Genomic DNA, 25,224 nt, shown 5'->3' on the forward strand with positions numbered 1-25,224 from the left:
AAATAAGATCCTGTGTTGCACATCATTTCTCCAAGGGGTAATATTTTGTATATAGTATAGGATTGAGTCCAGAAAATTAATGTTGATGGATTACATAGTTTATCGAGATTTCACTAATGGGTTCTTATTAGTGTAGGTGCAGTTCTATCACATGTAGATTTGTGCAACTCCAAGGTACAGAAAAAGTTCTACCAACCTGGGAGTGGTGGTGCACACCTTTAGTTTCCAGCACTTAGGAGACAGAGGTAGGAGGATCACCATGAGCTCGAGGCCACTCTGAGACTACAGAGTGAATTCCAGGTCAGCCTGTGCTAGAGTGAAACCCTGCTTTGAAAAAAAAAAAAATACTTTTACCATAAACCATTTTTATACCATCAAGACAAGAGTCTTACCTGACAAGCTGGTAGAAATCTTTAGGCGCCTTCTGCATTCCTTTTCTGGGGTCTGGACTTGTTTGAAGGCTTGTTGAAGGGAGCTCTAATTATTTATTTATTTGATGGAAAGAGGGAGAGAGATGTGAGCGCCCCCTTGTGCATCTGGCTTACGAGGGTCCTGGAGAGTTGAACTGGGATCCTTTGGCTTTGCAGGCAAACACCTTAGCCACGAAGCCATCTCTCCAGCCCACTTTTAATGTGTAAACTACTTTAACAAATGAAGACATATGCTCAAATGAGTTTTGACTTTTTAAGGCCACCTAGCTTGCAGATGTTCAAGGTTAGTTGAAAGAATTCCATATTGTCTTGGTAGCATTTTGTGGGGCTGGCAGGAGATAGGCCAGTGGGTTGTGCTTGCAATAAAAGCATGAGGACCCAATTTTTTTTTTTTTTTCCCCAAAGGATTTTATTTTAAAAAGCCATGGCCTGGAGGGATGGCTTTAGTGGTTAAGACATTTGCTTGTAAAGTCAAAGGACCCACATTCACTTCTCCGGGACCCACATTAGCCAGATGCACAAGGGGGCACATGCGTCTGGAGTTCATTTGTAGTAGCTGGAGGCCGTGGTGCACCCATTCAGTCCCTCTCTCTCCCTCAAATAAATAAGTAAACTTTAAAAAATGTTAAAAATATATGTTTCAAAAAGAGCCAGGTGTCACTTGTAATTTTAGTGTTGGGGAGGAGTGCTGGGGAGGCAGACATACAGGTAGATCCTTGGGGCTCACTGGCCAGACAGTCTGGTCTACTTGGTGAGCTTCATTCCAATGAGAGACCCTCAAATGTTGCCTGAGAAGCAACATCTGAAATTGTTGCCTGGCCTCTGTTTGCTAAGTGTGCACCCACACATAGAATGGGAACAGTTTGCACACAGTATGTAAAAGAGTTCATGGGGTTGGAAAGTGAAAAAGTCCCATGGGAGCTTGGTTAGCACTCCAAACTTTGGGGAGCTGATGATTTTTGCTTCTTTATCTTAAACCTTTTAAAGCTGGCTGTAGAAGCTGAGGCAGGAATGAGTTCAAGGCCAGCCTGGGTAGTGAGTTCCACACATCTGGGCCAGAGTGAGACACTGCCTTGAAAAAATATTATAGGTAAAAATGTATGTTTAGGTAAAATATAGGTAAGTGTATGCATAAACAGAATTCTGAAACAAAAATAGAATCATTCAAAGATACCGAGAGCTATGGGTTTTTGTAATGAAAAAGGAAAAACGAATTTAAGATTGAAATCAAGAAAAAGCTTGGAGTAAACAACAGTTGTAATAATTGTTACAATTGCATGTGACTGTAATTTTTATTAGGTAAGTTCAGCTTAGTACATAATCCATTGCTCATTTAAGACAACTGTTTACAAGTGTACAGCAAGTGTGAGCAACACTATTATACATCATTGAAAAACCATTACATGCTTAATTGATTTGTTTCAAAATCAGGAATAATTTTCACTTTAGGTGTCCAGTTACAGGTACATGTTTTTGCCAACTTTAAGACATAATGTTTAGGAAGGAAAATATTTAGTGAAAAGACATTCTGATTTATCTAACAGTGCTATTTTCAGACCCTCATTGACCTTTGTGTATAGACATTCACATGAAAGAAGAGCACAGAGTGGTCCAAATTCAAGTAAGGACAATGAACTCTAGGCTTTGGTGAAATGCTGTGTTTATGTCAACTTCACCAAATGTGTAGACAAAACCAGCTCTAGAGATGGCTTGCTTAATTTTACAATTGAGAAAGTAACATTAAAAGAACTTACAGAAGCAGATAATATGCCTTTAAAATACTTGTCCTTTGTTTTCAAATTTTGCCTTTTATGGTCAATACAGGATACATGATGCTATCTGTTTTTGCCTATAAAAATAAAATATCCATAATTCTAAATTCCTTGTTTTTCAAATACAGCCACCATTTATATGGTGACATGGTAAGATACTGGTTTAAAATCAGTGGCTCAAATCACATACATACTATGATGTAATAAGTTCAGTGTTAGGTAAGGAATTAGAATACAGTAACAGACACATATAAGAGGTAGAATTATTAATCACAGTTTTGTAGAACAGATGCAGTAGACTATAACTACCCTGCTGTATTAGTTATGGTACCTGTAAGCTTGCTTCTCATGAAATTAGTAGAGGAAAAATAAGTGCTCTTCATAGGCCCTTGTTATACATGAACTACAGGGACTTCTCTTAGACAAGCATTTTCTTGGCCACTTGCTGATCATCTATGTATTTAACTCATTTTTTCAAAGTCTATGAATAGGGATCTAGAAGCTAATTTTCTCCCAAGGGCCTAAGAAGGAGAGCAATGTCTGTGTACCATTGTAAGTATAAATTTTGTAAATTAAGTCAGTATTTCTCTGGGAATTGTTATTGCTTAATTAGAATTCTAGCAATATGGGTTCTATACCCAAATTTGATTGTTAATTGTTTCTAACTCACAGTACACTTATAACATTACTGATGGGTATAACTAAAAATTTTGTTTTATTCATGATGAAATTATCAATACTCGAGTAACATTGTACTGCAAACTGACAAACTAGCGTTTCAGAGAATTTTTATGTATTTATGGCTTATTTACATATTAGGTGATTATAATTTGGGACTGTTTCTAATCCTTCAATATCAGTAAAGTGATCAGAGGTAATTCTAGAAAAGTTATCAAAAACTGTAAATATGTATACCCAATGCTAAACCTTACAGTAGGTACACATTTCATCTAACCTAGCTGAATACTTAAAAGATAATTCAGTAAAACAACTAAAAAAATTTCAAAAATTATCATTTTCACCATAGCCAAATACACTTTCTTTCAGTTAACTGGAAATTACTCTTATAATTTATATTAGGATTGGGATGTTGAGATGAGCCCATCAGATTCAAAATCTTATTTACAGTTCTATTTAGTGACCTTTATTTTGGATCAGGTATTTTCAAATTTATCTCAATTCTTTCTTGATGTTCTTAATAATTTTGAGAACTTATGAAAAGGAACGGCTTATTTACACTAAGAACAGATCAATTCAGCCGTATTTCTTTCACAACTGCTAGTAACAATGTGTTATCAAAGTCAATAACTACAAAAAACTAATAACACTGTTGACAAATAATATAAAAATAAATTTATCTCCCATTTCTGTTAAAATCATACATTTCAGTTAAGGTCTAGACAGAATGCATCCCATTCATAAACACTGAACAACCTTTATATTATCTTCATGTTAGAAAATCTTTATAACTATTTAAAGAGAAATCTTGGCCTAGTTTTTATGAGGAAAGAAAGCCTTTGCAGTTTTAAGAATTATCAAAATGTCAGCTTTTGGAAATGTAGATTACATATATAAAACTAATATTTTTGTTGTTATTTATTTTTTACTATAATATATTTGGTTTTAAAAAGTCGCAAAAGTTATTTCAAAGCTGTGCTTCTATTTTTTATATTAGGAAAGATATGTATGTAAATAGAGAAAGGTTGATAATTAGATGATTTTGAAATGGTTTATAACTAGCTACATTGACAACCTCTGCAATCAACTTGTGACGGCCACATATGCACAGAAACTTCTGGGTACAAGTAAATTGGTGTTTAGGAAGAATATTCATTCACTTAATTCATGTATGATGTTTGTGACCTTTTTTTTTTTTTTTAACTCAGGGATATACACTTGTTAATATGGCTCCATTCACTTAAACTTATATTTTATATGTTTTGCCTATTACATGCATAAGCACAACTGGATCATTAAAATTATTTGTATATAACATGAAGACTTTTATTTTTATTTTAAAATTTTACTTGTTTTACACTTAATGATCTTGACTCTAACAGGTTTAGTTTTCTACCTCAGTTTTCAATGTTAGCTAATCTGCTTTGGAGCACTAGGTTCTACTTTTCCTCTTATCTTCAAATAGACTTTTCAGCATATAAACCTGAATGGCTGACACCACCACCATGACCACTAAATTAACCATGGACCAGAAATTGACTCTATCAAAGTTGCTTTCTTGTATGTTTCGATCACGAGCTTCAAATGCTCTAAGCACAGTTTGTATATTACCACTTTTGCTTAGTCTGGACTTGATGCTGTTGATGGATTCCTGGAGATAAATAAAATAATTTTACTATAAAAGTATGCTAAGACATTTGAAGTTCATTTAAAAATGTTTCATGTTAGTTTTTTAAACCCAGATAAAATCTTTCGATAAACCAGGCATGGTGGCTCATGCCTTTAATCCCAGCACTTGGGAGGCAGAGGTAGAAGGATCACCATGAGTTCAAGGCCACCCTAGGTCATCCTGGGCTAGAGTGAGACCCTACCTCAAAAAACAAAAACAAAAAAAATCTTAATAAGGGATAGCAATAACTTATTAGATTGCCTAGAGAGCCTCTGTAAAGTTATAAAATAGTTCTGATAACTTTAAATTATCACATGTAGTTATTTACCAAGAACAAAGATAAATATGAATTAAAAAGACATAAAAGTGTATGAATGGCATAGCATGGGGTAACTTTAATGTTCTCTTTTTTAGCCCTTATAACAAGACAATGATTCCCAAGTGATTTTAACCTTTAGTTATTTATCCATGCTGCCTAAATCATTGTGTGGTAACAATTAGTTTTTTGAATGTTGGTACAGTCAGTGGAACAACAAAACTTTTAAAATCCCACTAAGTCAAAGTGTCTGTGAACTTAGAAAGTATTTCAATTTCATTTTAGTTTGTCTGAGGTAGGGTCTCACTCTAGCCTAGACCGACCTGGAACTCACTGTGTAGTCCTAGGCTGGCCCTGAACTCTGAGCAATCCTCCTACTTATGTCTCCCAAGTGCTGAGATTAAAGGTGTGTGCTTTTATTATGCCCTACAATTTTTCATTTTTAGATGTGTATGTATATGTATACTATGCAATCAAAAGCATGACCTATAACCAATGTTCAGGTATCACATAAAATACGCCTTCTGGGTTGGAGAGAAAACTCAGGATTAAACAAGCCTTCAAAGGTGCAGTTTGTTTTTATTTTATATTCAAGCGAAGGAATGTGTGTGCACGCACGTGCCAGAATCTTGCCAGTATTACTCCAAATGCCCATCTGGCTATACTTGGGTACCTGGGGAACTAAACATGGGCCAGCAGGCTTTATAATATAAGCAAAAGCTTTAGCTGTTGAGCCATCTCCTCACACCCCTAAAATGCACTTTAAATTGCATAAAGAAATATTTAAAATAGGATTTTGTTGAGATAAATGACTTGAAAAACAGAAAGGGCTCTATGAATGAACATAGGCCTAACTGGGAGTTTTCTTTCTTTCTCTCTTTGTTTTTTTTGAGATAAGGTACACTGTAGCCCAGGCTGATCTGGAATTCACTATGTAGTCTCAGGCTAGCCTCAAATTCATAGTGATCCTTCTACCTTTGCCTCCTGAGTGCTGGGATTAAAGGCGTGCAACACCATGCCTAGCTAAAACTGAGATTTGATGTCAAAATGTTTATGACAGAAGTGTAACAGGAAGGTTTGAGAGAACTCAGTTGGGGACCTGCAGTCATATCAGCAGCACCCACGGTGGATGTGGTAAGACACGTTCATAATCTTTGCACTGAGGAAACAGACAGGAGGATGTCTGGGGCTTGCTGGCCAGCTAGTCTAGCCTAACTTGAGAGTTCCAGGTTCACTCCCCTACTTGTCTCATAAATTAACAAGGTGGAGAGCAACTGAAATCACCTGAAGCTGACTGGCTTCCATAAGTGCTTGCAACATGAAAGAAAATATTTTTCTGAATAATTTAGATGAAAATGCTTAAGTAGCTGGGTGAGGTGGTGCACACCTTTAATCCCAGCACTTGGGAGACAGAGGTAAGAGGACTGCTCAGAGTAAGGCCATTTTGAGACTACATAATGAATTTCAGGTCAGCCTGGGCAAGAGTGAAACTCTACCTCAACCACACACACACACAAATTGTTTAACTGCTTGTCACGAAGAGACTTCTGGCTGGGCATGGTGGCGCACGCTTTTAATCCCAGCACGTGAGAGGCAGACGAAGGAGGATTGCTGTGAGTTCCAGGCCACCCTGAGAATACAGAGTGAATTCCAGGTCAGCCTGGGTTAGAGTGAGCCCTACCTCATAAAACAAAACAAAACAAAAAAATTCTGGAAGCTAATAATTGTCATTTAAAGGGTTATACTAACCAGGATGTCTTCCATTTTCATTTCCAACATATCTGTGCCAGTAATATACTTTTTCCAGTCTTCTTGTTCCTGTGCCTGTTCTCCCATATTATCCAGGATGAGTTCAAAGAAAATTACCTTCTCAGAAATGGTGCTGAATGTATTATCAAAGCAGAACATGTAGTCACCAACTTCAGTCTCAACACTGTTTAAAAAAAAAAGAGAGAAAGCTGGGCATGGTGGTGCACACCTTTAATCCCAGCACTTGGGAGACAGAGGTAGGACTGCTATGAGTTCAAGGCCATCCTGAGACTGTGTAGTTAATTCTAGGTCAGCCTGGGCAAGAGAGGCCCTACCTCAAGAAACAACAACAACAACAAAAAAAAAAAATAGGACACATCTTTAGTTATCTGTACTTCCTATTTGAGATCACAGGAAAAACAAATACAGGTAAAAGGAAAAATGAGATGGAGAATAGTTACTGAAAGATAATTTATAGTTCCTTGAGAAAGAATCAATCTGGAAATATACATTCAAATACTTGCAACTTAGACACACTCGATATTTACTTGGTAAATTATGTTAAATTATCTAATTTTTTGGAGAACAGGATTTAATGCCTAAATGTGTGATGATTCATAGTAAACTTCAATATTTATACATTCTTAAAAGTAATTTTAAGGGATGGAGAGATGGCTTAGTGGTTAAGGTGTTTGCCTGCAAAGCCAAAGGACCCCGTCAATTCTCCAGGTCCCATATAAGCCAGATGCACATGGCACATGCATCTGGAGTTCATTTGCAGCAGCTGGAGGTCCTGGTGCACCCATTATCTATCTCTCTCTGCCTCTTTCTCTCTCTCAAGTAAATAAATAAAATTTTTTAAAGTAATTTTAGGATTGGAGAGATGGCTTAGCGGTTAAGGTACATGTCTGCTAAGCCAAAGGACCCAGTTTCAATTCCCCAGGACCCATGTAAGCCAGCTGCACAAGGTGGCACATGCTTCTGGAGTTTGTTTGCAATAGCTAGAGGCCCTGGTATACCTGTTCTCTCTATATATCTGTGCCCCCCCTCAAACAAAAAAAAATAGAAAATTTAAAAAGTAATTTTAGGGACTGGAGATTGCTCAGTGGTTAAAGGCACTTGCTTGCAAAGCCCAATGGCCTCAGTTTGATTCCTCAGTAGCCACATAAAGCCAGAAGTGCAAAGTGGCTGCATGTGTCTGGAGCTCTTTTGCAGTGGCAGAAGGCCCTGGCTTGCCTCTGCTCATTTTATCTCAAATAAATAAAATATTTTTTAAAGTTATTTTATAATGAGTCTATTATGCAAATTTAACTACCAACCAACCAACCAATCTCCCCTTCATTTGCTTATTAATGTTTTTTTTTCAAAAGCAGCAATTGAGCCAGGAGGCCTTTAATCCCAGCGCTTGGGAGGCAGAGGTAGGAGGATTGCCGTGAGTTCGAGGCCACTCAGACACTACTGAGTGAATTCCAGATCATCCTGGGCTAGAGTGAGACCCTACCAAAAAAAAAGAAAGAAAGAAAGCAAGCAAGCAAGCAATTGAGGGCTGGGGTCCATAGAAGTGCTTACCTTGCAAGCATGAGGATCTGAGTTTGGAGCCTCAGTAGCCTTGTAAAAAGGTGTGGAAGTTTGTGCCTGTAATCCCAGTGCTGGGCAGGCAAAGACCAGAGGATCTCTGGGGCTCACTGGCTAGCTAGTCCTACTAAGTTGATGTGCCCTAAATTCAGTGGGAGAGCTTGTGTAAGGTTGAGAGTGACAGATGAAGACAACTGACATTTGATCTCTGGCCTCAGTCCAGACTGGCACATACACCTGCTCACATGTGTGCCCACGTACATGAACATACATATGTGCATGCACACTATACAAATATACCCACACAAAGGAAGCAGTGATTGCAACAAGGACTTCCAGGCCTCAAAAATTAAATACCTCTTTGTAATATACTTTACAAAGATTTCAGATGAAGTTGCTAGCTGACAATTGGGACTTTGTGCTCAGTGATACTATCTTTACTAAATGGCATTGACATCTAAAGTGAACTTGGGATCTTGGTCTTACTGGACACAGTGGCTCTGTATTCCAACACTCAGGATGCTGAAGCAGGAGTGCTATGATTGAGGTAAGTCTGGGATACATCCTTTAGACCCTGACCCGGGGGAATAAAACTAAAATTTTAGCTTGGCATGGTGGCACATGCCTTAAATCCCATCACTAGGGAGGCAGACATAGAAGGATCGCTGTGAGTTCAAGGCCAGCCACAGACTACATAATGAATTCCAGATCAGCTTGGCTATAGTGAGACCCTACCTCAAAAAAAAAAAAAAAAAAAGAACACCTCCCCCCCCACACACACATTGGTCTTATTACTTTATACTATCAGAATTACTGATTCAGAAAGATGGGGTCTTTGTTGTTCAGCTACAGAACACATCTTTAGCTAGCTTTGGCTGCATGTGACCCATAGGCCATGGGTTTGACATGCCTGATTGACTATGTATTCTCAATGGTCAAGAATTTACCTGTTCAGAAAAGGGTAAATTCTTAAGTTCTACAATGAATTGTGTGTTCTTCTGTGATGGTTAATGTTGACAGAACCTAAAATCACCCAGGAAACTTTCCTGAGTAGATGTGTACAGTAGTTTCTAGATTGGGTTAACTGAGGTAAGAAGATCTACCCTAACTCTTGGTGGCACTATTTCATGGGCTGGGTTTCCAAACTTAAGTAAAAGGAAGTCAGATGTAGTGTCACCTTTAATTCCAGAGGCAGAGGTAGGAGGATCACATAAAGCCAGAAGTGCAAAGTTCAAAGCCAGCATGGGCTACTTACCTCAAAAAATACCAGTCCTCATGGCTCCCTGCTTTCTAACTAGATCCCAAGTGATCAGTTGCTCCTTGCTCCTCCTCCTAACATGCTTCTCCCACCACGCTATAGTCACTGAAATTGTAAGCCAAAACAAAAGCAACATGTTCTTGTATGCAGATCCTAGCTTCAGATTTTTAGATTTTGTATGTTGAAATTTAAGTGTCTATAGAGGCCATGAAGCTAGAAAGGGATCATGGGGTAGGGGTAGAAGGAGGGCATAAAACAGGTGGTATGAAAGTAATAGGGGGATAATAGATTTAAAAAAAAAAATAAGGACAAGAGGATGGGCATGGAGGAGGGGAAAGATGTAACCAAAACTAAGGCTGTATGAAAAATTAATGAAAACACCTAATTACTTTGTAAGCTAATTAAAATATGTTAAAGAATTTGAATGAAAATTCCTGTTGCAGTTCAAATGTGAAATGTCCCCCATGGCTCATGTATTTGGGCACCTAGCCTAAAGCTGGTGGCACGATTTGGTAGGGTGGTGGAACCTTAGCAAGTGGAGTCTTGCTCAGGAAATGCATCACTGGGTGAGCCACGAGGTTTTAGGGCCTGCCCCCTCTTCCTGTTTGTTTTCCCTCCCTCTCCCCCTGCTTTGTGACAGGGGATGCAATCTGACCAGTGGCTGCCTGCTCCTGCTGCCATGGCTTCCTGACCATGATGGAATGTGTCCTGTGGAACTAATCCTTTCATTTCTTAAGCTGCTTCTTGTCAGATGTTTGGTCCCAGAAATGAGGAAAGTACCTCCTTTACATGGTAGCTAAAGCTGCTCCCAGAAGCTCGAAGTTATTAAATGAAATCTCAGTATAGGGTAAGATATGTCTTTATGAGTTGCTGGCCGGGGATACCACAGAGGCCCCTAAAACAATACATGCTACTCCCGTTACCCTTGTTTGTCCACCAAAACTAGATAGTAAGTCTATTGCTGAAGACACCACATGCTTCAGTTGTAAGACAGAAAAATCAAGCTGGAACTGAGCTGACAGCTTCCTCCCTGCTAGGTAGCTTTCATAGTGCCATAGTGAATATGCATGCTGCTGGGAGAGAAGTCATTAACAATCTCATCCAGTGATGATGGATCCTAAGTGCAATACTACCAACTTGCTAGGTAAGATGTGCCCACCAGTACAATAGTAAATAGCATGACTTATGGGGGTAACCAACTGATTTCTGTCTATATTTGAGGGCCACAATACAAGAGGGAATTTATGCCTGGTACGGTAAACCTGGTCAAAAGCCTATACCGATGGAGAGGTCTTAGGCCATAGTGGGGAACTTACTACTGTTGTTCTACTAAATGAACTTGTCAAACAGCCTTATAAATATTTTTATACCAATAGATTAGTAGTACTCTCGGCCTTGGTCAAATAAGTTTCTTTTTGTTCAAAACAGTTTAGGGTTGGAGATCTGCCTCAGATGTTAAGGCGCTTGCTTGCCTGCAAAGCCTAACGACCTAAGGTTCAATTCCCCAGTACCCTCGTAAAGCCAGATGTACAAACTGGTGCATGCATCTGGAGTTTGCTGTGGCTGGAGGCTCTGGTGTGCCCATTCTCTCTGTTTGTCTCTTCTGTCTCTCTTTGCTTATAAATAAATGAATACAAATATTTTTGAAAAGTAACAGATTAATTCAAACATGCATATATGGCCAAAGTGCCAAAACTTGATAACTATGTGTTTAGCTCTACAATGAACATCTACATCACTCCCTACAAGGCTCAGAGAACACTGAAGAAGAGGTGGAAGGAATGTAAGAGCTGGAAGAAGATGGAGAAGAGTGCTGGCGCAGCTGTCTTCTGGCCCTGACACGGACATTCCACTCATGAACTCACAGATCTACCTATGGTTTCATGCACTAGCTTGAACACATTCACATTCCAACAGGAGGGACTCGTGACCCAGAAGAGCCATTAGCAGTTAAGGGGTGCTGAGGGAGGAGGAGTCATTTCTTCAGTGTTTTAACCACTGGTACGTTGCCCATGCTCCAGTAAACACACCCCACCATGTTCATGAAAGCAAGCTTAATTAAACTCTGGACCACAATAAATAAAGTTGTAAGAGAAAAGAAGACATGAAAATTATAAGAGGACTCTGTGAAGGGAAATAGCAAGAATGAGAGGGGAATCAGAGAAGCTATTGGGGGTGAATATGGTCAAAATACATTATATACATGTATGAAAATATCAAAAATTAGCCGGGCGTGATGGCGCACACCTTTAATCCCAGCACTCGGGAGGCAGAGGTAGGAGGATCGCCATGAGTTCAAGGCCACCCTGAGACTCCATAGTGAATTCCAGGTCAGTCTGGGCCAGAGTGAGACCCTACCTTGAAAAACCAAAAAAAAAAAAAAAAAAAAGGAAATATCAAAAATTAAAGTTTGTTTAAATCCAATTTTTATTTATTTACAACTGGAGAGAGATAGAAGTGGAACACAATAGATCCATCAGGGCCACTGCAAGTGAACTTCAAATGCATGTCCCACTTTGTGCATTTGGTTTTATGTGGTTACTGGGTAATTGAACCTGGGTTGTTAGGCTTGTAGGCAAGTGCCTTAACTGCTGAGCCATCTCTCCAGCCCATAAATCCAATATTTCAGGCGAAAACTTTAAAGTTGAACAGTGAGTTGAGCAAAACATGCCAAACAAGTGGAAATCAATGAGTAGTTAAAGTAGGCATCACCCAGGCATGGTGATGCATACCTTTAGTCCCAGCACTTGGGAGGCAGAAGCAGGAGGGCTGCTGTGAGTTTGAGGCCAGCCTTAGATGACAGTGAATTCCAGGTCAGCCTAGGCTACTGTGAGGCCCTACCTTGAAAAACCAAAGGGAAAAAAGGATTCAAGCCAAAATAGGTCAGAAGAGAGAAAGGACACTACATGTTAACAAAGGCAATAGTGTGTTAAGACACAACAGGCTAGAGAGATGGCTCCATGGTTAAGAGCTCTTTCTGTGCAAGCACGAAGGACTAAGAATTCGATCCCAGGACCCACATGAGTAGCTGGGCATGGCCACTCAGATTTGTAACTCCAGTTGCATAGGGGAGAAGAGACCTGAAAATTGCTTAAGTTCACCAAATGAACTGGAAGCTCTGGGATCTGTAGGAGGCTCAGGCTCAAATAAGAGGTGGGAGGGAGGAGAGACATATTAAGGGAAGATGATTTTTTGTTTATCGAGGTAAGGTCTCAGTTTAGCCCAGGCTGCCTTGAACTCACAGCTATAATATATCTGCCTCCCAAGTGCTGGGATTAAAGACGTGCATGACCACAACCTGGCAAAGCTGATTTTTTAAAAAATTTATTTATGTGAGAGACACAAAGGTGCTCCAGGGCCTCCAGCCACTGCAAATGCACTCCAGACACATGTGCCACTTTGTGCATCTGGCTTACATGGGAACTGGGGAATTGAAACTGGGTCTTTAAGCTTTGCAGACAAGAGTCTTAACCACTAAGCCAGTCCTTCAGCCCAAGAGAAGATAGTTTAGGAGATGACCTAATATCAAAGACTTTAAATTATATGAACTTATCTAATTTAATACTGACATTTGACCAGAAGAATTCAAAGAAATTACTCAGCTGACCATGGTGGCTTGTAGTTCCAGGAAGCCTGAGGCAAGTTCCAGACAGGCGACACAATAAGACAGTAAGATTTGTCTTAAGCAAATAAAACAAACACACACAAAAGAAGAGATAGGGCTGGAGAAGTGGCTCAGTGGGTAGAGGCACTTGTTTGCAAAGCCTACTATCCTAGGCTTGGCCCAGGTTCACACACATAAAGCCAAATGCACAAAGTGGTGCATGCATCTGGAGTGTGTCTGCAGTGGCAAGAGGCTCAGGAGCACCCATTCTCTCCCTTTGTGTGTCTCCTTGCGAAAAAAGAGAGGGGCTAGAGTGATATCTCAGTGGTTAAAACCACTTGCTTACAAAGCCTGATGGCCTGGGTTCATTCTCCAGTACCCACATAAAACATATACAGAAACTAGCATGTGCTTCTGGAGTTTGTCTGCAGTGGCCAGAGGCCCTGGTGTGCCCATCCTCCCTCCCTCTCTTTCTACCTTTTTCAAATAACTAAATATTAAAAAAGAAAAGAACAGAGCTGGAGACACAGCTTATCAGTTAAAGTGCTTGCCTGCAAAGCCTAGGACCCAGTTTGATTCCCCAGAACCCATGTAAGCCAGATGCACAAGGTGGTGCATGTGTGGAGTTCATTTGCAGTGGCTGGAGGCCCTAGTGTACCCATATTCATTCATTCATTCTCTCCCTCTCTCTCTGGTAAATAATTTTTCTAAAAAGTGAGGGACACACACACACACACACACACACACACAAATTGATTACTCACGTATGAACCCCATCTGATTTTCTTTGCTCAAAAACTAAGGTTTTCCCTTCTGGAGAGGCAAGATGGAAATCAATATCTAATTCTGCTCCATCTAAAACCTATAGAAGAGAAAAATACACATTACCAACTCTGATGACAAAAGTCATAAGAAGTAGATTATATGATACAAAGATACTCTTTCTAAACATAGAGGGTTAAGAAAGCCACGGAATATCTAGAAAGGAGCTGAAAATTCATTAATTCCATTCCTTTCACCTTTGGAGCTTGACCCTTCCTTATACATTCCTCTTGCTGTCAACTAAATTTAGGCATTATGGATATCATGAAGATAAATCCTTCTAAAACAGTGCCATGGGGCAGAAGAGAAGGCTCAGCAGATAAAGGCACTTGCTTGGAAAGCCTCATGGCCTGGTTGAGATTCCCCAGCACCCACAGAAAGTCAGAGGCACGAGTTGAACATGCATCTTGGGTCCATATGCAGAGGTAAGAAGCCCTATTGCACCCGTTCTTCCATCTCCCTCTTTGCAAATAAATATTTTTAAAAGCAGGGCATGTGGTGCACAGCTTGAATCCCAGTACTTGGGGGGCAGAGGTAGGAAAATAGCCAACCCGAGACTACATAGTGAATTCCAGGTCAGCCTAGGTTAAAGTGAGACCCTTCCTTGAAAAACAAAAACAAAACAAAACCTCTCTGCATTAGAAAAATCCTGACTCTACTAGTTGTCTGGATTTTAACCTTATAACATCCAGTTTCTTCATTAAACAATTAAAGAGACTGTAGTGATAGACATGTGGTCAGATGTGTTTTTACCTCATGAAATGGTCCACCCTATCTCATTTTAATTACTGATCTGTCCTCATTTATACACACAGACACACACACACACACACACACACATACACAGTACTGCCTTTACAGTAATCTTGTTATTTTTGTTTTGAGGCATGATCTCATGTGAGCCAGGCTGGCCTCAAACTCACTATGTAGAGCAGAATGATCTTGATCTTCTGATCCTCCTGCCTCCACTTCCTATGTGCTGGGATTATAGGTGTGCACTGCCACCTCAAGAACCTTACAGTAAAATCAATTTAGCTTTATTTATGCACCGTGTTCCCTGGAATTTACAGTGGACAGTATACACACCTACTTCTAAATACTCAAATTATACATTTTCAAAACAATATCTCTACTCATTTTTGTCTTTTCTGGAATTTGCTTCAGGACTGAAGAGATGGCTTAGCCACTAAGGTGCTTGCCAGCAAAGTCAAAGGACCCATGTTCAATTCCCCAGTACCCACGTAAAACCAGATGTACAGGTGATGCACGCATCTGGAGTTGGTTTGCAGTGGCCAAAGGCCCTAGCATGCCCATTCTCTCTGTCTGCCTCTCTCTATTTCTCTCAAATAAATAACAAATACTAAAAAAAATGTGCCCCATTTCTTGCATTCTTCTCGCAGATTTAATTTTATTTTCTCCAAAAATTCTATCCTGAAACCTAAAGAAGTGATCCTCCTCTAGCAACACTTAGTCATACTTTATTGACACTACCTGTTTAAGTGACACGTGGTGGCTCCCAAAACTGGGAGGCCAAATCAGGATTGTTGTGAAGTTTGAGGCCAGCTTGGGCTACACTGTGAACTCAAGGCCAGCTAAGTTTACATAGTGTCTTATAAAACCAACCAACTAACCAGCCATCCCTCCCCCAAACCAAAACAAAACCTGTTTATAAACTGAAATCTTTAATTAAACTCCCAAGAACAAGAATTTCCTCTTTTTATTGTCTACCTCCCAGCACAATTTTTGACACACATTAACTGTTCCCTAAATGCTGAACTTTTGAATACCTGAATTTCGGAAATGTTAAGTTGTAATCTTAGTTTTACTCACGACATGATTTTAAATACCTTACTATCTGCATACATCTTATCTCTTATACATCTATAAATACTATACCTCTAAAGTTGTTTTGGATAAAAATTCTACATAACTTTTATATTCGCTATACATAAAAGCACCTGGCACCTAAAAAGTTCTTTATATCAATTATTAAAAATAACATTTGAAGAGCCTGGCATGGTGGTGCATGCCTTTAGTCCCAGCACTCAGGAGGCTGTGGTAGGAGAACTGCTGAAGGAGGAATACAGTGAATTTGCGGCCAGACTGCTGCTACAGAATGAGTGCTCATCTAGCTCAGCTTATGCTAGAGTGAGACTCTGCCTTGAAAACAATTCTGAATATAACTACCAAAAAAACCTTAAAGATGAAAACACACTAACACATGTTTTTGTTCAGTATTATATGGAAACATTGAAATTAGCTGTATGCCTTCTAAAAAAAAATCACCCCTTACCAGAATAAGTACATAAACTAAGACAATTCTTTGTAATATATCACACACACACATACACACACACACACATAAAAGAAAAAAATGACATGGGGGAGATGCTGACTGTGATCAATGAAAGAATGGTCATGATTTGTGTTTTTTGTTTGTTTGTTTTTTTTCCGGGATAGGATCTCACTCTAGCCCAGGCTGACCTGGAATTCACTCTGTAGTCTCAGGATGGCCTCGAACTTACGGTGATCCTCCTACCTCTGCCTCCCGAGTGTTGGGACTACCGCCGTGTGCCTCCACAAAGGGTCTTGAATGGTCATTGTTTTAATAAATAATTTGATCTTGGGCCTAAGAATTGTAGCTCATTCATAAGGCTATGGGTTCGATTTCATCAGCACTACAAGAACTGGGCATGGTTAAAAGATACAATTTGTCTTATTTGATTTGAAAATAATGGATACATACTTGGGACAGAAATGTACCATTAAATATGTCAATAGTTCCTTTCGATATTTGTCAAAAGCGGGTTTGAAGATGTTCACAATTCAAAAATTCTTAACTAAGCCAGGTGTGGTGGCACACGACTTTAACTCCAGTACTTGGGAGGCAGAGGTAGGAGGATCGCAATGAGTTCAAGGCCACCCTGAGACTACAGAGTGAATTCCAGGTCAGCCAGGGCTAGAGTGAGACCCGACCTCGAGAAACAAAACAAAACAAAAATTCCTTAACGGAAGAAACACCTTGACGACGTTGAAACGGGGTGAAGAAGGCAAGGGGCTATTCAAACAGGTGTCATCGAGTCGTCCAATGATAAAAGAGAACGTGTACTATTAGTGCTGGGCTGTGAAATTCTCGGAACCGCAGCCCGTGCTCGCTAGAAAAGCCACGGGCCAAGTCAGAAACTAGGAGTAAAAGCCGCCGACATCACCCGGGCTGGCCAGTTTCCAAGCAGAGGAAAGGGGAAGTGTCAAGTCCAGCACCGGCCAAACTTGGACGTCCGGGGCTTCCCCGAGAGCCTGGTCCTCGTGCGCCTGCGCAGAGCAGGCGGGCTCCCCGGGGCGCCCGTCGCCCCCTTCCCCACCTCCGCCGCCGTCCCCGAGAGAGAGAGCTGACGACGAGGTGCGGGCCGGCTCGGCTGCACGGAGGAGGAAGGAGGCCGGCTCATCCTGCGCGCTTACCTGGTACTCGATCTCCAGCGAGGCCTTGGGCGGCATGGGCTGGTAGAAGCACTCCTTGTGCCCGGCCGGCAGGGTGAAGGTGAAGTCGCTGTCCAGCGAGGGCGTGAAGCCCGCCGCCCCCCGCAGCAGCCCGGCGGGCAGAGCGGCCAGGAGGAGCACGGGGAACGACAGCCAGGTCGCGTCGCCCATCCCTGCCTGTCGGGGGTCGGCCTCGGGCTGAAAGCGCCGTAGGAGGGAGGGACCGGCTCTTTCCTCCCTGGACTCCTCCTCGTGGCCGAGAAATTCCCGAGTCCGAAGAAAGTTGAGGCGGTGGCGGCGGCACGCGCTCCCTGGGAACGGGGTAGCGCAGTCCTCCAAAGGGCTGAGATTGCGGGCGGGGCCAATGGCCCCTTTCTGCCTCCTCACGCCCGGCGTGCGCACCGCCCGCCTCAAACCCAGGCGGCCGCAGGTTCCCATGGCTCCCCCTCCCCACAACACACAGCAATAGGCGGTGTCGGTGGAGCATGATGGGAAATGTAGTTCATCCTAAACTCGCCCGGCGGCTTCTGCCGCACTTCCAACCACAATCCCCGGCATGCTTTGCTCCCCGGCGTCGAGCTTCCCCGGCCGCCTGCGCGGGGCGGAGCTGCGGAGGACGGGGGTGCGTCCCAACGGTTCCCGCGGCCGTTCGAACTGGACGCCGCTGCGGCTCGCTGGTTTGTTGTCTTCCCCGTTTGTGTGTGTGTGTGTGTGTGTATGTGTGTGTGTGAGAGTGTGAATGCGAGGCTTCCACGCCGTGTCCTGACTGGGGGTCCCCGGCTGCCGAGCGCACGGGAGTCGCGCGGTGGTCTGCGGTCTCTGCGTCAGCTGCGCCCCGGCTGGTGAGCGGATGCCCGTGGGCGCGTGGGGGAAGGTCTGAGCTCGGGTGGCTGACCGGTTTGGCCTGCGTCAGGCTTTCTCGGTATGGCCGCTGTGCAGTGACACATTTTACCCGAGGGGAAACCAGACCGGGGGTTGGGGAGGTGCCAGGTCTGCCTGTGCCCATTCCAAGCGGGATGTTGGGACCACTGTGTTGCGTCAGTCGAGCATCGTTGATGTGTGAAACTGTTTCCCACATGGGAAGTCTGCACTCCAGCCAGCCATCCTGTCACTTGCGGGGGGAGGGGTGTGTGCTTGTTTGTGGGGTGACTGTGTGTACAACCTGCGGGACGCCTGGTTTATAGGGCCGCACGATGACGTCACGTCACGGCGACAGGTAGGATGGTTCCCGGTGCACACATACATATTTATTAGGGAGAGAGAAGGGGGCGCCAGATAGAATGGCTTACGTGGGTCCTGGGGAACCGAACTTGGGTCCTTTGGCTTTGCAGGCAAGCGCCATAACCGCTAAAGCTATCCTTCCAATCCACCCCCACCCCCTTTTTTGTAACTATCGCAAATGGCTCTCTGGAAACAAAAAGAATCACTGAATTAAAAATTAAAATATAGCCCGGCGTGGTGATGCACGCCTTTAATCCTAGCACTCTGGAAGCAGAGGTAGGAGGATCTGAAACACATAGTACCAAACAGCATTTAGAAAAAAAAAAAAAAAATCCCAACTTAAAAAAAAAATATTTGGGCTGGAGAGATGACTTAGCGGGTTAAGCACTTGCCTGTGAAGCCTAAGGACCCTGCTTCGAGGCTTGATTCCCCAGGACCCACGTAAGCCAGATGTATAGGGGTCACATCTATTCATTTATTTGACAGAGAAAGATGAGAGAGGGGAAAGAGGGAGAATGGGCGCGCCAGGACCTCTAGCTACTGCAAATGAACTCAAGACGCGTGCACCCGCTTGTGCCATCTGGCTAACAGGGGTCCTGGGACTCCAACCTGGGTCCTTTGGCTTTGCAGGCAAATGCCTTAACCACTAAGCTCTCCCTTCATCCCCCAAGTTTTTTTTAACCTGTTTCCTTCATCTTCTAGGGAGTTAGAGATGAGCAGAATGGGGACCTGAGACATTGAGATTTGTCTAGGAAAGTCATTTAATAGCAGAAGCCAAGTTGTGGAAATAAAGCGGGAAAGGCATAGAAGCAGTTTGGCTAAGATTACAAAGCATCTCATTTCATTTCTTGACACACAATTTTTCCCACTAAGGTGAGTTTTTAACCAGCTGAGAAATTTAGAGTGGGGACATAAAGATGTGTACTATTTACCTAAATAGGAAGGGGAGGCAGTTTATTACTTATCTTTTTTTTTTTTTTTTGAGGTAAAGTCTACTCTTGCTCAGGCTGACCCAGAATTCACTATGTAGTCTCAGGGTGGCCCTGGAGCTCATGGCAAACCTCCTACTTCTGCCTCCCGAGTGGGGCCTCCAGCCCAAAAATATTTTTTTAAATGTGAAATACCACAATGATAATATTTAATCAGATGTTCAAAACTTATAAGTTGATTATAAAAATTCTAAGGCCTTGGGCTAGAGGGTTGACTTAACAGTTAAAGCGTTTGCCTACCAAGCCAAAGGACCCACATAAGCCAAATGTACAAGGTGGCACATGCATTTGGAGTTAGTTTGCAATGGCTGGAGGCCCTGTCATGTCCATTGTCTGTCTGTCTGTCTGTCTGTCTCTCTCTCTCTCAAATAAATTTTTAAAAATTAAAAAAAAAAAAGTAAGATATGGACTGGAAACTGAGGTAAGAGGATTGTCATGAGTTCGAAACCACTCTGAGACTACAGAGTGGAATTCAAGATTAGCCTGGGCTAGAGCAATATCTTACCTTGAAAAACCAAAAAAAAAAAAAAATGATAATCATAATAAATAAAAAGAGCGACAGTAAGAATGTAGTTCTGAATAAGTGATTTCAGTGTCTTTTATCATGGAATAAGTGTATACACTTGTTAGGAAGATAACATGTACTTAGGAAAGGGAGGCTATGATGGATGGATTTTAAAATGAAAATTTGATGTGTTAAAGTTGCATTAAACTTTATTTTACAGCTTTATGCTGCAGAGGAGTTCATTGTCACTGTTTTTTCATTTGTTATGAAAGTTTTTTTTTTTTTTCAAGGTAAAATCTCACTCTAGCTCAGCCTGACCTGGATTTCACTATGAAGTTTCAGGGTGGCCTCGAACTCATGGTGATCCTCTTACCTCTCCCTCTCGAGTTCTGGGATTAAAGGTGTGCACCACCATTCCCGGCTGTTATGAAAGATTTTACATTTGTAATAGGAAAATAATGAGTTCAGTTCTGTTACTATGAGAATATTTTGACCTGTACCCCAGAATCTTCAGAAAAATGTATAAGAAGGGCTGGAGAGATGTCTTAGTGGTCAAGGTACTTATCTGCAAAGCCAGAGAACTCGGGTTTAGTTCCCTAGTACCCATGGAAGCCAGATTCAGAAGGTGATGCATGTTTCTGGAGTTTATTTGCAGGGCTAGAGGCCCTTGTGCGTCCGTTCTCTTTCTGTCTTCTTTCTTTCTCTCAAATAACTAAAATATTTTTTCAAAAAAAAATGTACAAAAAAGTTATTTTATTTATTTTTAAGAAATGGAATCTAGTTCATCAGACTACTATAATAAAGACAATGAAGAAGAAAGCTTGCTTGCAAATGTTGCTTCATTAAGACATGAGCTAAAGATAACAGAGTGGAGTTTGCAGAATTTAGGGGAAGAGTTATCCAGGTAACTAAGTAAAATCACATGTAGATTTATTACCATCTTATGAATATAAAGTGTTTAGATTTCATTATATGTCATTTATTTTGCCTCTGGAATAAGATAATTTTATGTGCTTTTTTTTCAATTTTTTAAAATTATTTATTTATTTATTTGAGAGCAACAGACACAGAGAGAAAGACAGATAGAGGGAGAGAGAGAGAATGGGCGTGCCAGGGCTTCCAGCCTCTGCAAATGAACTCCAGACACATGCGCCCCCTTGTGCATCTGGCTAACGTGGGACCTGGGGAACCGAGCCTCGAACCGGGGTCCTTAGGCTTCTCAGGCAAACGCTTAACCGCTAAGCCATCTCTCCAGCCCTTTATGTGCTTTTTAATATATTCAGTATATGAAAATGGGAATATCAGAGAACATGTACATAATGAAGAAAACATCATTAATGTGTAGGAGTCATATAAAAAATGTCTATGTGGGACTTTATTGCTCTTTCATCATTATAGCTGTGTATTCTATTTGAGTTTTTGAGACATGGCACATGTAGTCCAGGCTGGCTGAGGATAACCTTGAAGTCTTGATGTGTCCCCATCACCCAGTGCTGAGGCTTACAGGCATGTTGGCTGTAGCTGTGTTTTGAATTCTAAGTGATCCTAGCATAAAGGCTTAGGACATATCCATACCTAGTATCCAACTGGTAGTGGTTTATTGAATTTGTACTGTAACATTACATTGTGTTCATTACTGTGGATCTAATATCTGTTTAATACATAGAAGTTTGTAATAAAATATCCATGTAAGAACTAAAATATACTTTTTCTTTTTTTTTTTCTAGTGTTAGTCCAAGTGAAAATTCTGATTATGTCTCTAATCCCTCAAGATCAGAAAAGTTTATTTTGGAAGATCTTACACAGCCTTACCACTTGAGACTTTTGAATTACCCATCATATAAGAAAGTTTGTAAACCACCTAGTAGTACTCCTGATTTTCAAAAGAAGCCAAAAGATAAGGTTATTATATTATTTTTAGGCCTGCCTGCTTAAAATAGTTCTTTGAGTGTTTCTTCCAATGCATTAATCATGCTTTCCATAATTTTTTACATAGAGTTCAGGAATTGAAGTATTGGTTCTTTTATGTCCTAACAAGAATATCTTTTGGGGGCTGGAGAGATGGCTTAGCGGTTAAGCACTTGGCCTGTGAAGCCTAAGGACCCTGGTTCTAGACTAGATTCCCCAAGACCCATGTTAGCCAGATGCACAAGGGGCACACCTGTCTGGAGTTCCTTTGCAGTGGCTGGAGGCCCTGGTGCGCCCATTCTCGTTCTCTATCTGCCTCTTTCTCTCTCTCTGTCACTCTCAAATAAATAAATAAAAATGAACAAGAAGTTGTTTAACAAAAAAGAATATCTTTTTGTTTGTTTGTTTGTTTTGAGGTAGGGTCTCACTCTAGCCCAAGCTGACCTGGAATTCACTATGTAGTCTCAGTGTGGCCTGAGCTGACAGCAGTCCTCCTACCTCTGCCTCCTGAGTGCTGGTATTAAAGGCATGTGCCACCACACCTGGCAAGAATATATCTTTTATATATCCCTACTTGCAGACATACATTTATTATCTTTTATACTTAAAATGTCTTCCCAAGTAATTTATAATACCCTTGATATAGTTCTCTGTCCTGTACCTAATTGATGATTAATTCTTAATACATTCTTATCATGTAGCCTTATATGTATATTATAGCTGTGTGATATCTGCTATCCTTTCATTATCTCTAAGATTGTCAGTGATGTTTGAGATTGTTCTCTGATTGGCACTCTCTTATTCTATCATGTTACTTCTCTCCCTATGTTTATCTCTACTCAACCTTTTATCTCTCTTTCCACCCTCTTCCTCTTATTTCCCCACCTACACTTATATGGTTGCAATATATATCACACTATTTTTTTGTTGTTTGTTTTTCAAGGTAGGGTTTCACTCTAGCCCAGGCTGACCTGGAATTCTTGTGTAGTCTCAGGGTAGCCTTGCACTCATGGTGATCCTCCTACCTCTGCCTCCCAAGTGCTATTATTAAAGGCTTGTGCCACCATGCCTGGTCAAGATCACAGTATTTTTGGTAAATTTTGCTTTTTTTTTTTTTTGCTACTTTGCTACAGAAGGTCAACATTTGGGGAATTTTCTTTGTCTTTTCCTCTCTCTTTCTTGCTTTCTTTTCTTCTTTCTTCCCTCCCTCCTCCTCACTCTTTTTCCTCCCCCTCCCCTTTCTTTCTTTTCTGACATTGAACGCACTAAGGTACATCCTTGCTCTTTTTTTTTTTTTTAAGTAAACTATAATGAAGCCATTTGGGCATGTTTTGGAAAATAAATTCAAATTTCATGTCTATAAAGAGCATGAAATTCTAAAATCATTGTTCCTTGTCCTTATTTAAATTATCTTTCTGATTGTTTACATACAATAGTTGAATTTGATTTTGGCATCCCCCCCCCCTTTTTTTTTGAGCAAGGGTCTTGTTCTAGCCCAGACTAACCCCGGAATTCACTAAGTAATCCAGGGTGGCCTTGAGCTCATGGCAATCCTCCTACCTCTGTCTCCAGAGTGCTGGGATTAAAGGCATGTGCTACCATGCCTAGCTAAAATGTTTGGAATTCTTGTCAAAACAAGAGTCTGATCCCTAGTATGTAAAGAGCTTCTAGAGCTGGAGTGATAGCTTAGTGGTTAAGGCGCTTGCCTTCAAAGCCTAAGGACCCAGGTTTGATTCCCTGTACCCACATAAGCCAGATGCACAAGGTGGTACATGCATCTGGAGTTTGCAGTAGCTGGAGGCCCTGGCATGCCCATTCTTTCTCTCTCTCTTTCTCGAATAAATGAATAAAATATCTTAAAGAGATTCTAGGAAGTGAAAAGAAGATGCATAACTCAGTGGGCAGAAGTCATGACTGGAAAAAGAAAAATCTTCAAACAAAGCTAGGCATGGTGGTGCACGCCTTTAATCCCAGCACCTGGGAAACAGAGGCCACCCTGACATGACATAGTGAATTCCTGGTCAGCCTGGGCTAGAGTGAGACCCTATCTAGAAAAATCCAAACCAAAACAAAAACAAAAATCTTCAAACAAATGGAAGCATTCATGCTGTCCGTTTCTATTAACTATATGTAACCTTTTAATCATAGTTCTTTTTTGATTTTCAGGTGTCTTTTTCATCTTCTGCTTCTATGGATCAAGAGATAAAGAGCCTTCGAGAGAAACTTAATAAACTTAGGCAACATAATGCTTGTCTAGTCACACAGAATCATTCTTTAATGACTAAAATAGAATCTGTCCACTTTGAATTAACACAGTCAAAAGCAAAAGTATGTATCAAAAGTGATAAGTAGGCCAACAGAAAACAGTTATAATCATTTTATGATTTATAATTGGAAAATATTCTATTGCCTGTGTTGTAAATAGAAGCTATATGATAGTTGTATATTGACAAGTTATAAAATTTGCATCTGAAGATAATTTAAGAAATGTTTATCACTTTTGCACTTGGGTAAACTAGCTTCTTAAAACCTCACTGTTGGGGGCTGGAGAGATGGATTAGTGATTAAAGCACTTGTCTGCAAAGCCTAAGGACCCAAGTTTGATTCCCCATTACCCACATAAAGCCAGATGCACAAGGTGGTGCATGCAAAGTAAAAATATTAAAATCTCACTGCTGAAAACTTAAAATGTAGAAAGAAGTCACCCAGCACTTTTACTGTATAGAAATCCCCTTAGTATTTTATTACTGAGTTGAATCTAGTCTATTTTGAACAATTTTGATTTTTCCTGTTTTTATTCATATGCAGTCTTTCTTTCTGGGTTTTTTTTTTTGTTTGTTTTTGTTTTGTTTTCTAGGTAGGGTCTCACTCTAGCCCAGGCTGATAGTTTTTCAGAGTGTCCTTGGACTCATGGTGATCCTCCTACCTCTGCCTCCCCAGTGCTGGGATTAAAGGTGTGTGCCACTACACCTGGCTACAATACAACCTTTTCTGATGTGAATTTACACAAAATTTCAATTGACCATTTTTTTGTGAGCATCTTGTTTCATTATGTGATACTATAATAATTTCCCTACTTAAATGTTTTCCTGTTTTTGCTCTATTATTGTCATCATACAAAACAGGAAGAACTAACTAGAAGTGGTGGTATACTCCTGTAATCGTAGCACTTGGGAAGTAGAGACAGCAAGATCAGGAGCTCAGTGTCATAGCAAGCTTGAGGCCAGCCTGGGTTATATAAGATGCTGTT

At 41.0% G+C, this 25,224-nt stretch overlaps 2 protein-coding genes across 4 annotated transcripts in view; one reads left to right on the plus strand and one right to left on the minus strand.

The window, feature by feature from the left end:
- Positions 1–1,709: 1,709 nt before the first annotated feature.
- Tmed5 (transmembrane p24 trafficking protein 5) lies at positions 1,710–17,792 on the minus strand. Its single transcript, XM_004653688.2, has 4 exons — positions 17,334–17,792; positions 13,817–13,914; positions 6,616–6,799; positions 1,710–4,532 (listed from the first exon to the last, which is right to left on the minus strand). Exons 1-4 carry the CDS (start codon positions 17,787–17,789, stop codon positions 4,314–4,316), a joined length of 957 nt encoding a protein of 318 aa, XP_004653745.2. The 5' UTR covers positions 17,790–17,792; the 3' UTR covers positions 1,710–4,313.
- Positions 17,793–17,968: 176 nt separating this feature from the next.
- Ccdc18 (coiled-coil domain containing 18) overlaps positions 17,969–25,224 on the plus strand; it is a 110,645-nt gene continuing 103,389 nt past the window's right edge. The window contains exons 1-5 of one of the 3 annotated variants that reach the window (XM_045138793.1): positions 17,969–18,028; positions 19,275–19,445; positions 20,835–20,970; positions 21,794–21,968; positions 24,141–24,302. In XM_045138793.1, coding sequence (XP_044994728.1) covers positions 20,837–20,970; positions 21,794–21,968; positions 24,141–24,302 — 471 coding nt within the window. In that variant the 5' untranslated portion in view covers positions 17,969–18,028; positions 19,275–19,445; positions 20,835–20,836. Of the gene's footprint in view, positions 18,029–19,274; positions 19,446–20,834; positions 20,971–21,793; positions 21,969–24,140; positions 24,303–25,224 lie in introns of those variants that run through there. The other 2 variants (XM_045138794.1, XM_045138795.1) reach the window with 2 other exon arrangements.

The sequence above is a fragment of the Jaculus jaculus genome, chromosome 19 (genome assembly GCF_020740685.1).
Source record: "Jaculus jaculus isolate mJacJac1 chromosome 19, mJacJac1.mat.Y.cur, whole genome shotgun sequence".
In the NCBI taxonomy this organism is placed as follows: Eukaryota; Metazoa; Chordata; class Mammalia; order Rodentia; family Dipodidae; genus Jaculus; species Jaculus jaculus.

Bases quoted from the DNA above. Each gene is read 5' to 3' on its own strand.
- Tmed5 (XM_004653688.2), bottom strand. From the start codon at position 17,789: ATGGGAACCTGCGGCCGCCTGGGTTTGAGGCGGGCGGTGCGCACGCCG. The intron at 13,915-17,333 runs GTAAGCGCGCAG...TCTCTTCTATAG, and splicing joins CGCTGGAGATCGAGTACCAG to GTTTTAGATGGAGCAGAATT. The intron at 6,800-13,816 runs GTGAGTAATCAA...TTTTTTAAACAG, and splicing joins AAATCAGATGGGGTTCATAC to TGTTGAGACTGAAGTTGGTG.